General features: G+C 41.4%; 1 protein-coding gene and 1 long non-coding RNA gene across 3 annotated transcripts in view; one reads left to right on the top strand and one right to left on the bottom strand.

Moving 5' to 3' along the window:
• LOC126383014 (TSC22 domain family protein 2-like) overlaps window positions 1–16,844 on the top strand; it is a 37,792-nt gene that overhangs the window by 6,713 nt on the left and 14,235 nt on the right. The window contains exon 2 of one of the 2 annotated variants that reach the window (XM_050033363.1): window positions 12,857–12,931. The exons of the other annotated variant lie outside the window; for it this stretch is intronic. Coding sequence (XP_049889320.1) covers window positions 12,857–12,931 — 75 coding nt within the window. The remainder of the gene's footprint in view (window positions 1–12,856; window positions 12,932–16,844) is intronic. 2 annotated transcript variants of the gene reach the window in all.
• Window positions 1–16,844, bottom strand: part of LOC126383047 (uncharacterized) — a 39,489-nt gene that overhangs the window by 11,946 nt on the left and 10,699 nt on the right. Inside the window, exon 2 of the long non-coding RNA XR_007569106.1 lies at window positions 15,348–15,446. This is a non-coding gene — a long non-coding RNA (uncharacterized LOC126383047). The remainder of the gene's footprint in view (window positions 1–15,347; window positions 15,447–16,844) is intronic.

Below are 16,844 nucleotides of genomic sequence, written 5' to 3'. Positions count from 1 at the left end.
GGCTTATGTGTTTGTCACTTTCTTTTTCATTTTAACCCACACCATGCACAAAGTGAAAGCGGAGATTTACAGGACTCGGTGCGTCACTCAATTATGTCCGTCGGGGAACTAGATATTTTAAATGGTTCGGCTTGCAAAAACGGAATTAAAATAAAACAAAATAAAATAATATCCTGCGCCCAATAATTCGGTACAGGGTCGTGCCGAACTGAAAGTCGCGTACCGTACGGTTTGACACAAATACATGTACCGTTACGGCCCTAATTTGCACGTTATTATGTAGCAGATACGCTCAAACTTGCTAACTGTAGAGAAGTTTAGGCACAAAAACACTTGGTTTGGTTTGGAAAAGATCATGTTTTGGCTTTAAATACCCAGTTTGGTGGGTACAGTCCTGCCAGGAAACAAAGCAATGTCTCATTACAAAACAATGGCTTTTCTTGAACGTATCCCTTCTGGAAAAACAGCGACGGGTCACTAAAAACATCCAAATTTAGGGGGTAAAAAGCTGCAGGGAACACAGCAATGACTAATGAAAAGATACCCGGTTTTGATGTTTGTTGGTTTCGAACCGTTGTCTGCAGCTTGGCAGCCGTCTCGCCTAGGTGTCACGCCATCCACTATCCTCTACACCAGTGGATCCCAACTGGTCAAGCTATTAATTCAAGTTCCACACAGTTAAATACATTCAGCATCATACTTGCGTTTGGCCATGTCGTCAAGTTAGTTTACTGTCTCTGTGAAGCAGCTGTCCCTTATTCACTAAACCTCTGTGCTGGAAATTCACTGTACTTCAAAGTAAAGTGTTTTTTACAAACTTCACACGTTCATGAGTCACTTGCAGTCCATTCAGATTGGACCCATGACACACCAGTTGGGAACCACTGCTCTACACCTCCAGATTAAGTCAAGTCAGTGCATACAAGACGTCACTTTAGAAAGAAATGATGCTTATAAAATATGCAAATATAACGTATTTGAGAAGTACAGCATATCCTTCTGGCGACTGAGCTGAAGGTTCAGATAATGTAAACCCAAATTACTTTGGATAAATGTCCCTTGTGCCATTTAAATTAAACTTATTTTGATTTGTGACAATGCAGCTGACTGGAGGCGCTGTGTTTTTGGAGCACCTATGTATTGCCTGTGAGAGGACCCAGCTCCCAGGCTGATAACAGCAGGAGCCTCTTATGACAGCTAAGCCCTATCAGACATTGAGCAGTAGTCTTTCCACTGTGCCCCTATTCTGCAGATAAGGGACATGACAGTGGGGTGTGTCGACCAACTGTGCTCGTTGTCACGCCATGGCCCTTTTCTTTTGCAACAATGTGGGCTAAAAACTCCTGTGTATTCTGTTTGGGACCTTAAACCAACATGCACGCCCCCCCTGTCAGAGCTGCAGGCACGTCCAACAACTCAGAGCCACTGCTGGTTTGTTTGTTTTTTAACCACCGATGCAGCATCAGTGCGATCGCTGCCTTGTACCTAGCACCCCGCTGATTGACTGACAGACATGGCACGACAGTTGTTCATGTCGACACGAGGTGCTGAATGACATTCCTTTGCAGCAGCAACTGTGGCATGTTTATAAGAGGTGGAGGAAGCTGCAAAGTGAAACTTGCTGTGCCTCACTTCACCAGGCATTTTAGCAATGCCTGCTACACCCCCACCCCCACCCTCTCCCTCCTTCTCCCAGCTTTTTTTTGTGTCTATTGCTTAATTTCTACACTGCACTGTTTATTTTGTCTCTTTCCGCCACACACACAGCAAAAACACTCCTCGAATGGACTCCTTCAGGAGCTAATATCTATAATCTGCACAGCACAGAAAGATATTATGTGTCGCAGTTTTGACTCCATCTCGTGTAGACTTTCCACAGCTTGCACAACCTGCAAATCCTATCTTGGCCATTTGGTAGGTCCTAATGTTTGTCCCCGTCTTCCTCCACCCTGTAGTTTTCCCTGCAAGCAATTAAAGCAAAACAGTGGAGAGATAGACTACAGATTTGATGTTGTTCTCATACTTCGAATATGATTCGCTCAGCTTAATGTCTCCCAGATGGCTTCAACAACTGAAGGCGTAAAATAACACTGGTAGATTGTCTTAACGTCTTTGTTGCACTCATGGAGGAGTTTGCTTCTATTTTGCGGGATCATTTGCATAAATGTATTGCATCTGTAGTCTGTGTGTAACTGAACCCGTGCTGGGGAGGTATGGCTTATTGTCCTGGAGTAATGGGAGCTTATGTAAAATTGGACTGAGGAGGTCGGAGAGGGGAGGGATGCAGCGGAGCCAACATGAATCGAGAGACTGTGGGTGGACGAGGGGTGTGTCTGTAAAAGGGGATGGGCCGACTCAGTGTGTGCTTGTGTGTGTGTGCGTACACCACGTAGGGGGTGGAGACGGGGGGACTCAGAGAGGAACTGAGGCTTTACTTTTTTGACGAATTCGCCATTAACAGCTCGCTCCTTTTAAGTCATAGTGGAAGAAGTGTGGGTGTATGTGTGAGAGAGTGACACAGAGAGACAACATGCAGCACAGGGTCTTTCCCTCCCCTCCCTGACCTCTGGTTTACTGCTGTATCCTGTTTTCAGTCACAGTCTCTCACACTGCTCTCCACCTTCTATTCATTTAATATTCCTCAGCTCTCTCGCTGCTTCCGCACTGGGGCTCTCTGGTCATATCATATGACATTTGGTGGGCACATTTTATCAAGAGTGCCTCACAGAGGTAGAAGTACTCACATTTTTTCTGTAGGACTTCTATGGCCTCCGTAATAGAGTTCTAAACCTGGACGCCATGCTGGAATACTGCACCTTTTTTAGCTGTCCAGCACCATATCTCCTCTTTAAACAAGCCATACAGTCACCTGTAAGTGGTCACTCTGTAACGTTAAGTATTTTTTTGAAACTGCATTAAAAAGTGTTTCTAATTAGGGCTGGGCAATCAGTAGAGTTTTATTTTCAATTACAGTTTTTGCTTCCAAAGATTATGAAGACAAAGGAGTTTTTAGAGGAACTTTTTCATAGTTCTAGGGACTCAGTTCTGAGAACCCCTGTTTTTGTTGTGCCCACACCAAATGGAACTTGTGAGTTTGTGTTTACGACATGGAAAGTCATGAGCATGAACTCATGAACTCTGAGCTCTCAGAAAATTTCAGCTTACAAAGTCTTGAATACCACAACAGGGGGGCGTTCATATGGACTCTCTCATTAACACGTTAAACACCCACCCTGTTTGAACGCAGCGTAGAAACAATCATAATTCTTCGGGTGCTTTCACACCTGCCCTGTTTGGTTCAGTTCCATTGAACTCAAGTTCGTTTGCCCCCTTACTGTGGTTCATTTGAGCAGGTGTGAACACAGCATTTATTCTTCTGTGCGCACCAAAACAACCAGACAATCGAGACCTTCTTGAAGACGTAGTCTTGGTCTGGTAACAAACAAACCGGTGCGGTTCGTTTGTGGTGAGAACGTGTTCCGACCTGGATCTGAACCAACTGCAGTCACATGACACATTGTTTGGGTTAAACATGAGCATGTTACAGTCCTGGAGGATTATTAATGTGCACCTCCTCCTGTACTGCCTTAATATGCACATTCAGCACATCCAATGCATCAAAACATTGTTTTCTAGTTGGAGCCGCGCCTCGTTTTCAAACTGTATGGTTTGACTAAAATGAACAATGACAGCAATATAGTCCACGATGACCAGCGCTAAAATCAACCAATCAAGAGCAGCTTTCTCACGCAAGGCATTTTATTTGACAGAATTAGTCCCTGATTCAGACCAAAGCAAGACAACTCTAGGTCTGCAAGCACCCTTAGAACACCATTTTGAAAGACTTTCTTAGCTCCTATCTCAGAGTAGGTACTCTCCTAGCACAAGAGGAACCATGAGTGACATAAGTGTAAGTTGCTTGGTCGAACACAGCCAGTGCTGCACCAGCAACCACCATTTTAAAAAACCTGTCAGCCATGTGGAGAACCATTAAAACATTATGACATTAAAACCATTGAAACAAATTTACTTACGGGAAAAACTGAATATCGGACTCCTTAGATGGTCTTTTAGTAAAACCCAATGCTGAGCAATACTTTTTTAGGCCAAAAATAGATGCATGGCACTCCGTTACGTTATAATATTGCCACACAAAAATATCCTGATACTATGCTGTATCAATTTTTCCCCCACCCTTACCCCTTTCCTTTCCCTGGTGCGCTCAGTGTTGCCGACTTGGTGACTTTGTTGCTAGATTTAGCAACTTTTCAGACCTTATAGTGACTTTATGCCAAAAAATATCCGCCAACCACCTCGACTATTGCAGGTGCAGCCTATTGAGCTATTCAGAATACCGAATTAAAGCATATGGTCAAAGTGCCTGAGCCCTGCTACAGTGTGTCTTTACGTGTGCATTTTAGTCCATTGTGTCTGCTCTGTAAACGAGTGCAAGCATCTCACGGAGCATGACTGACAGTCTTATTGACAATATGCCAGTATATCACTGTCTTAAGTGTTTCAGTAAAAAAATAATGGCTGATGAGCCACCTACAGTTAAACTATATTTGTATTTATTAAAGTTCATTAAATACACAATGTTTCCAAAGTTAATGAGTGAGCATGTTAAATTATCATGATCTCAGTATTGACCAAAAATAATCGTGATTGTTGGGCCGCCCTGTTTCCAATATTCCTCAGTAAAATGCAGCACTGTTCAACAGCGCTCCAAAAAGTAACACCTCTCTAAAACAGTGAACAAAAACTGACCATTATAATCTTTTAAAAGCAAAGAATTATTGCAGTGCTGCTGTATTAAACCTAATAAAATGGCACCTTGTGTATTGAGCAATACTGTAATAATGTTCTGCTCCTGCCGTGAACTGGCCGTGTCTTTATGTGTTTCTGTGTACACAAGTCACCCTGCCTTCTCTCCTCTCCCTCAGAGCTATTTTCAAAAAGAAAGATGTATTGTTCTGGTGGGGCCGATGTTAACTAGTCAGTATGTCTGTAGGCTTTGCTTCAGTCATCACCTCCACCCCACCCCCAGGTATGGAGGCCCCTCCATTGTTCTGACAAGCAGAGAAACGTCACCGACCCAGTCCAAGGTTTTAATGGCTTGTTTAACCGGGGATGTGCTGTACTGTGCTGCAGATAAGCTCTGCTGAGAATGTGCTTGTTATCTTGTTTTGGAAAGTGGTACTTGAGTAACTTGAAGGATTACCAAGACTCACTTTTTAGCTGTTTGATACCTCTGGTTTTTCACCAGCTGGGCAGAAAGGCAATTATTTTTATGGTATATTATTTTGATTTTTTTTATTAATTTTTATTTTTTTTTAATATATATAAATGCAAATTTATGTCCTCAGATTCCTTATTTGATGGGCCAGCTAACTATTTCTAAAATAGCTTTAAGGGTGACACAAGTCAATCATTTAGGATTTTGCTAAAAGAGAAGAAAATCACCTGTTGATTTAAACAGATCCCACGGTACATTTATTTTGTATTTGGGAACTGTTTACATTTTTAATTTGTGGTAGATTTTATTTTGTTCAGCTAGGGCTGAGCGATATAGACAAATCCATATCTCAGTATTTACAGGCTGACTGGCGATACACGATATATATCTCGGTATTTTGTACGAAATGGGCTACATTTTTTTAGTTGCAAGTCAAAGCACACCTAAAACACACATTAAATGTGGCTTAATAGAGACAGTTTCAAACTCAAGTACACAAATCAGCTTCATTATAACTCGCAGCATTCACTGACAACGCACTTTTCTTTATCTGGACACATTTTCCCCACAAATACAACATGCTAATGTTTTTAGCACAAGCCTATGGCATTTTACATTGTATAAATTAGCCTAGCAGCTAGTGGACTTTTCCTCTACTCATATGAAGCCAGGATAAATCACACACAAGACTTAAAATGCTATTTTTGTGGAGGCTTTATTGTCTTGTCACAATTTATCGTTTCTTATCTGTGAAATTAAAGTAAATAAAAGCTTCATTTCCACTGAGGGAAATGGTTTCAGCTAACAGAAACAGATTGGAGGTCTGCGTCACTGTAACACATTACATTTCTGGAACGTGCATGTCAGGTTACGTCTCTAAAAAGTGTTGCTGGATAACTTGTGAGTGAGTGGGGCGGGCTGTGTGGAGAGTGTGAGAGAGGAGAGATGCACACTGGTATGTGTCATGTAACGCAACTTGACCCTATATCGATATAAATGGTGTTGTCTAAATGTATATCTTGCTTGAAAATATATCGGTATATCGTACACAGTCGTTTTATCGCCCAGTCCTATGTTGAACTATTGATATATATATAACTAATAATTTTTGTTTAGTTTTTACTGAATATTTGAAGGCAAACTGTTGGTTGACATGTAAAACTATATCACTTATTTTGTTGTAATTCTGTGTTCTTAGATTAATACAATTAATAATATAATATATAATTTAATAATATATATATATATATATATATATATATNATATATAATTTAATAATATATATATATATATATATATATTTTTTTTTATTATTATTTTTATTTACTAATTTGTCATATCATCAAGAATATTGTTATCACAAAAACCCTTAACTATCTTTATATTTTTTTAGGGCCTACTATAAACCCACTTTGATATAAAATTGCTGGAGATCCCCTTTGATACATCATGGCAATGATAGAATTACAAAATAAGCTTTAAGTTTCAGTTTAGTGTGTCTCACTTCTTGTCCTACTCACCCAGTTTCTCTCATTATCTCTAGTTTTTCAGTTTTGGGAAGTTGGCAGCTTAACTGTTCACTTTTCTGTTAAAACAGAAATCCTGTTATAAAAAATATCAATAAAAATCCTTTGATGCTACGAACAGTGCTTGCTTGTAGCCCGACAGCTCTCTGTACACAAAGCAGCTAATGTTTGACCAGTTTCCACACTGATGGTTTACTGGAAGTACCTCGAAACTACCCTGGCAGAAGGGACTTTTATGGGGAACTGTGGCCCAGCATCAGAAAGTTGAACTAGGTCCCTGCGGTCGTCACGAAGATAACATTTCTGGGTGTCCTGTCACTAACCTATGCTAGTGAGCTGTCACCATCCAAAGCTCCTGTGTCCTCTGGTGGCCATGCTGTAATCATACAATGGCTCTGGGTCCTCCCTGTGCGCCATCTCCCTCATCTACAACCCAGAACCTGCTGAAAGAAACTCCCATAGGGCAGCTGGAATCTAAATAGTTTTGACCTACTTTTGCTCTGTGGCAGATGGATGGATGGTGCAGAGAACCTGAAGCCTCATGAGCTACAACAGTGAGAGCTTTCAACACCATTCTCTAACCTCCCCCCTTTTGCACCCCCTGACCATCAGTAACTCTACATGTCCGTCTACTGCTATCCACACTTTGCTAGTTAGCTCTCAGCCCTTTTTCCTTTGCCCAAGCACACTAAAGTACGGAGGCCTCCAATGGCCCAAAAAAATTCCATTAGCAGAAACATGCTGTAGCTTCAGACACTGTGCCGAATCCAATAACACATTAAAAATTCCAAAACAATTAGGAATGTGCTGCAGAAAGCAAAATCCACTGACTGTACAAAATTAATGCTTTAATGCCTTAAGTTTGGCATTTTGGCTGTCGCCATCTTGGATTTTTGGAGCCGGAATGACCATATTTGGACAAGAGGCTGGAGATAACCCAAACGCTAGCTGCTAGCTTGGTTAGCATGGTGCATTTACAGCTATGGTTAATACTGTGATAATGCTAATGCTAATTTTTGCTAGCAAAAAACAGGCTTAAAACCATGAAAACAAATGTCCTCACCAGAAAAACTGAATATCTGACTCCTTAGAGAGTCTTTTAGTACAGCTGAATGTTGAACAAGACTTTTTTTAGGCGACCAGAATGTTACAATTAAATTTAGTGAACTGAAAACACATTGAAATAGCAAAAGCTACAGCTACACCTATACTCTGTGAATCTGGGGTCTAATAGGCTATCTAAAGTTGAATTTATATTTGTAAACTCAATAATTTATATAATAAAAAAAAAGATACTTGGCACGGTGTAATGATATGATATTGCCACACAAAGACATCGCAATACTTTTTATCTACGGTTATTACTGTGATAATGCTAATGCTAATTTTGCTAGCAAAAAATAGGCTTAAAACCATTAAAACAAATGTACTTACCAGAAAAGCTGAATATCTGACTCCTTAGAGGGTCTTTTAGTACAACTGAACTAGACTTTTTTAGGCGACCGAAATGTTACAATTAACTTCCATAAACTGAAAACACACTGAAATAGCGACAGCTAAAGCTACTCCTGTTAGAGCTGCGCGATATGTCCTGAAAATTATATCACGATATTTTTCGACTATATCACGATACAAGGTGTATATCTCGATATTTTTTGATTACTCTAATTCAGCCTTTAAAATGGGGGGGACGACACGACACCATTTATGCTTTATCACAATACAACGATATCCAAATTAGTCTTATATCTCAATAACAATATAATATCTTCATATTGCCCAGCCCTAACTCCTACACTCTGTGAATCTGGGGTTACGCCATGTTACGACTATGTGACCTAACCAACGTTTTAGCCGTGGCAGCAACTTGTCGATGGAATGCACCCAGCTGTCATGCAAAGAGGCCACACCCTTAATTATGCATAACTTGAAGTCTTAAAAACATTTAATCTAGTTATATAAAAATTCACCCCCACAAACAGTTGTTACGAATGGGGAAATTAAGCTATTTTACCAGACTGTAAACATGTTTATTTCTGCTTTATTTTCTGCATTTTAACATGGGGGTCTATAAGGATTGACTCGCTTTTGGTGTCAGCCTCAAGTGGCCATTAGAGGAACTGCAGTTTGTAGGACTTCCGTGTTGGCTTCATTTTTCAGCCGCGAAGGTTGCCGCTCAACAGCGTGCATGTTGCAAATACAGATGGATGTTAAGTCACACAAACATACACAAACTACAAAAACAAATGCAACAGAAAAACACTGCACATCCAATCAACATAACAAAAGCTCTCCAGCCCTGTAGGGGGAGCGCTGACCTGAATGACAGTACGCAAGTCTGTTGCTCCTTCATAATATTTAAAAAGACTATGGACAAATTGCCACCTCAGAGTAATAAGGATTTATGACACACTGTCTTTGGTCAAAAATCAAGCTGTCCCACTCAGTGCTCCCCCTAGAAGCCTGTAGAACTTTTGCTGCGTTAACTAGATATGCAGCTTTTTTTGTTGCATTTGTTTTTGGGGTTTGTGTGTTTGACTTTCCATCATTTCTGTATTTGCAGCGTGTTTGCTATTAATATTTTTGTTTTGGCCTTCTGCAGCACATTTTTTATTTGCAGCACATTTCCATTGTTGTATTTGTTTTGGATTTTTGACTTGGCATCGCTCCTGAAGCCAAAAAAAGAAACATCCCAAGTCGACCCATCGTAGCGCTTGGTTTTCTCCAAGCCAATGCATGACGCCCAGACGCAGAAGTGAAACTCTACTGTAACACTTTTTTTCTGTGTACTTTCCTCTCACTCTTCACTCTCTCCTGTTTTCTCTTCTCGCAGTTTTACTTGCACATTTTTCCCGACAGAAATCAACCCCCCATCTGCTCATCACTTTATTAAAGAGGTTCAGCAACGTGAAACTTAACCTTTGACATGGCCGCTGGTTTGCAGTGCAGGCACATTGAAGGAAAAACCATGTGTCGTGCTCCAGCTAGATGTGTGACATCAACCGCCAAGAATGTGCCCAAAAGGTTATTTTAGTCTGCCGCCAGGTCATACTTTTGCTTTGGGGCAGTTTTGGGAAAGTCTGAACATGTGCAAGTGTTGTTTTTGTGTCAGGTTTGCTTTTGTGTCTTAAGAGAGGTGTGGAAAAAGAAAAGAGGGTTTAGCTTCTGTGTGGACATATCTGGTGGGTCACTCCCTTGACTCTGTGTCCTCCTCACACCCCATACTCAGGGTTTATGGGGGAGACGGCAGCTTCGCCATTGCTCGACACATTGACTAGTTGTTTTACAAAGAGGGGCTTTCATAAATGGATATTGACATGTTAGATTTTAGACTCACAAAGAGAGCCATTGAGAGCTGAGTGTTTGCTACTTGAAAACAAGGAATGATGACTCCTCCAGTGCTTACCTCATTCATGAAGAGGTTGCTGGACTCCAAGTCATCTGACCTCCATGATTTCAGTCGATAGCTGGCTCACACAGACCTCTTGAGTTCTAGCTCAGAAAAAAGAGGTTTTCTGTGGAGGTGTGTGCTCGCCACACGTGTGTCTGCGGAGGTTTTTCTAGGGCCGCTGCCCGCAAAGTAAAATTAAGCAGAAGCATAGGGGGAGGTTTGTGAGAGTGTTTGGTCATGAGGTAATGTGACAAAGGGAGTTTGTGCCAGGGATTTCTAGGAAAAGAGCCTTGGCTGCTCTAATATTCACACACATGCTGTAAATCAACTCCTCATTCCTGTGTGTGTGTGTGTGTGTGTGTGTGTGTGTGTGTGTGTGTGTGTGTGTAACTCTGCCTGCCCTGGCTTGCTCCTCCTGTGTGCGCAGTTGCGTATTGTGTGCATATGCTCTTGTCAGTGTGCATTTACATTTGTGTGAATGTGGGAGAGACGCAGTTAGTTTTGAAAGGCACAAGCCTGGAGTAGATTAAATGAGTGTGTGTGTGAGTGTGAGTGTGAGTGTGTGTATGTAGGGGTCACAGTGGGGATTTCCTTTCCCTTTCCCGAATATACATCCCTTGGCATAGAACACAGTGTACTTACTAGGTAATCACCAGGAATCGAGGAGGTAATGTTAAAGGGACAGTTCATGCCAAAATAGATTTTCCTGTCACCTGTAGTGCTGTTTATCAGTCTAGATTGTTTTGGTTTGAGTTGCTGAATGTTGGCGATATCAGCTGTAGAGATGTCTGCCTTCTCTCCAGTATAATGGAACTAGATGGCACTCAGCTTGTGGTGCTCAAAGTGCCAAAAATATACATTTGAAAAACTCAACAGCACTGTCTCTTTCCAGAAATCATGACCCGGTTGCTCAAGATAATCCACAGACCTTGTTGTGAGCAGTTTCATGTAGGAACTAAGGATGTCATGGGCTAACTGTTAATTGGTTAACCACAGAGAATATTTTTGACCAGCTACTCATGTCACTTTTTACGTTAATGTTGCTGCTCAGTTAACTGCACTGCACACCACACGGGTAAGCTAGCAGCAATAACGCTGTCCTGACCCAACAACGTTGGTGTGGAAACATGGTGGCCATCCTCTGGTCTCCCCCCATGAGTAAGTGGCTCAATTTTAAGCCACAAATCCCCTTTAGCATTATCAGCACTATTAGCTCTGTTAGCATCGTTAGCAATGTCAGCACGGCTAGTAGTGCTAACATAGTTAATAATGTTAAAGGGATTTTGCAGCTCAAAATGGAGTCGCTTACTAACTGAGGCTACCGAGGGCAAAGTGGGCCACTATGTTTCAGCAGCAGTAATAACCAAATGAGCACTGCTTGCTAGCTAGGTCCCACCTAACCGGGGCATGGACCCAGGTATAGTTCGCAGAGCGGAGCGGCTAAAGGCTAGCTTTGAGACCAGAGGGTTGGGAGTGAGCACTAAGTTTCTGCATGGGTAGTGGCTGGCTGTCTGTCTCTCAGCAAAGCCAACAGAAAATAAAATAAAAGGCAAGATATTTAGGGCAGGAAACATTAAAATTTCACCACCTCAAAATGAACAGAATTTTGAAACCTGTCGCTAAAGCTCACTGAATCAATGAATCGGCAGATGAAAACAAAAATCCTCTTGTTTTTCTCATTATTATAATTATTTTTTTTAATTAACTGGTTAGTTACTGGTCAATAGGTGTTTGGCTATCAAAAGCTAAATTAACCAAAACTGACATTTCTACTAGGGACTGTTTTCTTTCTACTGAACTACACCCGTCAACCCCATCACCACTCAGAAGGAAGCTGGCATCTACTGCTAGCTCACCTAGCACCAACGAGCAAGCTAACGTTACAGCTTAGCCGAGGAGGACGTGTGGCGGGTGTAGTTCGGTAGAAAGAAAATAGATCCCACATGAAGCTGCTCAAAAACAAGGTCTGTGGATTATCTTGAGTAAGCAGGTCATGATTTCTGTAGAGACATTGATGTTGTGTTTTTCAAATGCATCTTTTTTGGCACTTTGAGCACCACAAGCTGAGTGCCATCTAGTTCCATTAAATTGGAGAGAAGGCAGACATCTCTACGGCCGATATCTCCAACACTCTCTGCAACTCACACCAAAACAATGTAGACTGAAAAGTAGAGCTACAGGGAAAAATAACTGACTTTAGGGTGAACTGTCCCTTTAAAGCTAAATGTTACAACATGACAGGTCAACAAATTTAAGCTTTTCAATTTGTCAAGGAAACAACTGAGAGGGATTTAAATATTTCAGCTGAAAACCAGAGGGAGTGGCTGATTTTTGTGTGTGTGTGCGTTTAGGAAAACAACCTGAGCATGAGTGATGGCCAACACACTGTAGACAAATGGCCTGAGGGTGGCTCTTAAAGTTTATGAAGCTGTCCCACCTCTGAACACACATTCCTGCATCGAGGTCAAGACTCCTTTTCCTCAGTCCCTTTGCTTTACTCTGTTTAAATGTTTCATATGTCTCATTGAAAGCTAAGAGCCTCTTCTCCTGCGAACGACTCACGAGCGCAGGAGTTTTCTGGGGGGGGGTATGAAGTTACACAAGGAAGCATTTCTAGGAATCAGAACTTTCGTCTACTTTCACTGTTTCAACTCTTGGCTATCTCTGTCTCTTCTCTCTTCCCCTGAATGTTGCTGACACAGGAACCCCTCCAAGGCTTTCTACCAGGCCTTCCAGTCTGGCAGCAGATTAAGGGACTCAAAGGCCCACAGTGATAGGTACAGTACTATACTGGAATGGGCTGGACAGACATGCAAGAGTTTAACAACATGTGTGCAGTGTTCAGTAGCAGCGAGCTTTGCTTTCTCCACGTGCATGGATTGAGTTTGGAAACAAAGCCTGGCAGCAAGCGCAGGATTGGCCAACAGGCTTCTCAACAACATCTACGTCCCTCTGTAATTTCTCCCACAACTTCTGTCTCTGCTGCTTTCTCTGACGCTCTCTGTGATTGCATATATTATCGGTGTCACTGAAAAATTCTGGTTTGTTTAATGCTGCAAGTTTGGCACCATCTCTATTGTCTTACAGCGTAATTGCTGAGATCTTGGGGTGCAGAGAAACAATAGGACAAAATCCAAAAGGGCAACCAACACATGTGGGCAGACTGTTAAACAGATTGTAAACAAGTTAAGCTGAATTACAGCTGAACTTAATTATGTTTAGCACTAAATTATAATTTTTTCTCAATTAAGCGTTTAATCATTTCGTCTATGAAATGTCAGAAAACAATAAATATCCTTCACAGTTTCCTGGAAGAACCAAAGGCATGGTTCAGACTTTGACATATAAATTGCTCAAGGTGATATGTCAGCCGATATTAGCTAATTGTAGGTGAAATAATAAACTTTATTTATATGGCACCTTTTGAAATCCATTTACAAAGTGCTTTGAAATAAAATCTAGTGCTGCCCCCGTCTAAGAATTTTCCTAGTCAACCAATAGTCGTCATTTAGGGCAAGTAGTCAACTAGTCGCCCGCATGTTTACGATGTTAATTTAATTATTAAATGATATATATTGGGCGGGGCAACACAATGGTTTGAGTTGAAGGTGTGAGAAAGAATAGTATCAGTAACATTGTTAACACTGTGCTACATTACAGAGAAATACAAAACCGTCTAATGAACCTTCATTAATATAGGCCTATATTTTATCTACAAGTGCACGTCACACACTGAGCGAGCCGCCTGTTAATGACGCTGTGGGCTAATGGGCATGTAGCTACTTCCATGTTTCAGATGATACGTCACGTTTGTAGTCGACCAGTGAAGATGTGTTTACATTTCACCTTGGGTTCGTCCTTCACCGTCTCAAAATGATCCCACGCTTATGGCACGTGTTGCTGCTGCTCCTGTCCACCGCAGTACATTGCTTAGCTTTTGTGTCAGTGCTTCTGCCTGCTTCTCCAAACTAAGGGCGTGTCGACCGCCATCTACTGTAGGTAATACACTGACTATGGATAAGTACCTGAAGACTATCCCTTTAACTACAGATAGCCTGATCATGATTGAAGCAGGAAGTAGTGCTGCAGTCTAACAGATGTTTCAAACAGGCACGCGAATTTTCATTTCCCAGTAAGTAAACTGTTTGTTTACAACATGTCTGATCATCTGGCTGCTCACAGTATTAGATTTCATTATAGTTTCAACGTCCCAAGATCTCAGAGGGTAATTTGTTTAGTAATGTTTTTATACTTTACAGAGAATGTCACAAACTAATAAACTGATTATATTATTAGAAATAAAGCATTTTAACATTTTCAGCTTGTTGCTTTCAAGCGGATGACAGCGGCTGCAGAGTGCGTGCATGCTATCTGTAACACGGGACTGAAATAACAGTCTTCGTACAGCCTGGTTTGCAGTGCAACACTCTCTCCGCTGTGTCACTGTTTCTGTCAAGTGACTTTTAATCATGGCTGCGTTTCAAAGTCATCATTGAGCTCTTGAATTGGTAATTGACACTAGACTCTGGCCTTGTGTTCGTACAGACACTCTGTTACCCTGTGGCTGTGAGAGAAGGCCTTCATCGTTTTTATGAGGCCTTTTACCAAAATGAAAAGGGAAGCACATGAAACCATATCTGAGAGACAGGAAATGAAACTGTTTTTAGAGAAATATAGAGCTGACACACCATCACCAGCCACCAAGGAACTGCACACACACACACACACACACACACACAAACATGCACACAGTAACTTCAGTCCATTGGCTGCCTTTGTTAGATAAAGATGCAAACAGGTAAATCGACATAGTGATGGCATTATCTAAACGGCCATGTTGTGTGTAGTCTTATTACTTTAAGAGTCAATATCTATTTTTATGTCTTTCCACTCTGAGTGTTCTGATCGCTCCATTTGCCAAATTTAAGGTGATTTCCACTCTCAGCAGAAGAATAGTAAGATTGTTATGAGCCCCATGCTTCACTTCTTTTTTTTGTGTGTTGCTGTTGTGGATACGCTGCTCTGCCAAGGGCTGCTTTTGTTTCCATGGAAGCAAAGTTAACCAGGGCTTTGTTTGAGACTGTGTGTTTGCTAGATCTTGGCGATGGCCTTTGGTGTTGACCCTTAATCAGCCCACTTTATTCAGGTTTATTCGGGATCACATCAGACATTTCGGCAAAAGAAGACACTGACCTTTCATTTCCAACAGATCCTTTCGTGGTTGTTTATAACTCCCAATATGGAAATTGAATTCTTGATGACCTTGATGACAGCTGTACAACAGCACATTTCCTGCAATGTAGAGGAAACGACACACTTTTATACTCACTACTTCCGTCTCATCTATACTCTGTTTTTAAAACCCCGTCGACTGCACAGTAGAACTTTGCGAGATGCATTGCTGAAGACTGTGTTGTCAAAATAAAAGTCCCCCATATGGTCATCCTCGTGGCTCACTTGGCACGTGTTCCTGGCACCTTTTGTAATGTGTCATCCTGTTCCGTCTTTCCTTTTATATTCTTTTCTCCTCATCAATCTGGGCTCCATGTTTTCTCTCAAAGAGAAAACTGCACAGTACTTAAATCTTTTGAACTTTAACAAAATGCACATATTAGGGTGTAACACTACAGAGAAATCATGGTTAGGTACAGCAGATAAATAAACCCCAAATAAATAAGGATACTTTGTTTTCATTTATTTTGAACAGACAGTGCAAGTGTGAACGGGAGATAAAATCCTCTTGCTGGGGACGGAGGTAACATTTTGCCCACTGGCAACTTTGGTAAGCTATTTTCATTTTAGAAATAAGGAACCCTTTCAGCTCCCCTGTATTACACTGAACAAACACTTTCGCAACAGGTCACAACAAGCTATAAAACTGAAAACAGCTCTTGTGCTGTGAACTGAAAATACAAAATTAAAAGAATAATAAAACATAAAAGTTTTCATCTGAGTGATGATGTTAAATATGTTTTCATTTACATCCCCTACAGCTGCGGAGCAACATCGTCGTCATTGTCTTATGCCGCGTTTCCACCAAACATTTTCGGTATAGTACCTGGAACTAAAAGTACCCTTCAGAAATGGTACCAAGACCCTTGCGTTTCCACCACAAACAGTACTCCTAAATGTGGGCGGGGTTGTTGTCACTCACTGCTCCGTCCAGCACTCACTGTATTTCCTCATCACCAGTGACACAGATGGAAGTGTACGCATCGTTTATCGTCCACAGAACGAGGCTGCACGCCGACATTTTCAGAACAAAATAAAACAGGCTGCAGTGAGAGTCTCTCTCCATGGGATATTTAGAAATAGCGGGTTTGTGCATTTAGTCCTTCTCAGGCAAGCTCAGGGGTTTAGTGTTGCCATAGCCTACAGGAACGACGCTCCGCAACGTTTTTTTTTTCTCCAGGTGAGGATTAGAATATATGCAGTTCATATAATCCGGACAAAATTAACATATAGGAATGCACTGAATATTCGGTTACCGAATATATTCGGCCGAATATTGCAAAAAAACACACATTCGGTATTCGGTGGAATAAGTTAAAAGCAAGGCCGAATAATAGTGGCGTGGTTTTGATAACGCAATCAAACAGCGTGCCGTGACGGGCAGATTAAAATGTCGGCAGTGTGGCGATCCATCCGTCACCGCACTTGCATTTGTGACTAAAAATAGTTTTGAGCGAG

Source organism: Epinephelus moara, chromosome 21, assembly GCF_006386435.1.
Source record: "Epinephelus moara isolate mb chromosome 21, YSFRI_EMoa_1.0, whole genome shotgun sequence".
NCBI lineage: Eukaryota > Metazoa > Chordata > Actinopteri > Perciformes > Serranidae > Epinephelus > Epinephelus moara.
This window is presented reverse-complemented; position numbering and strand designations above follow the sequence as displayed.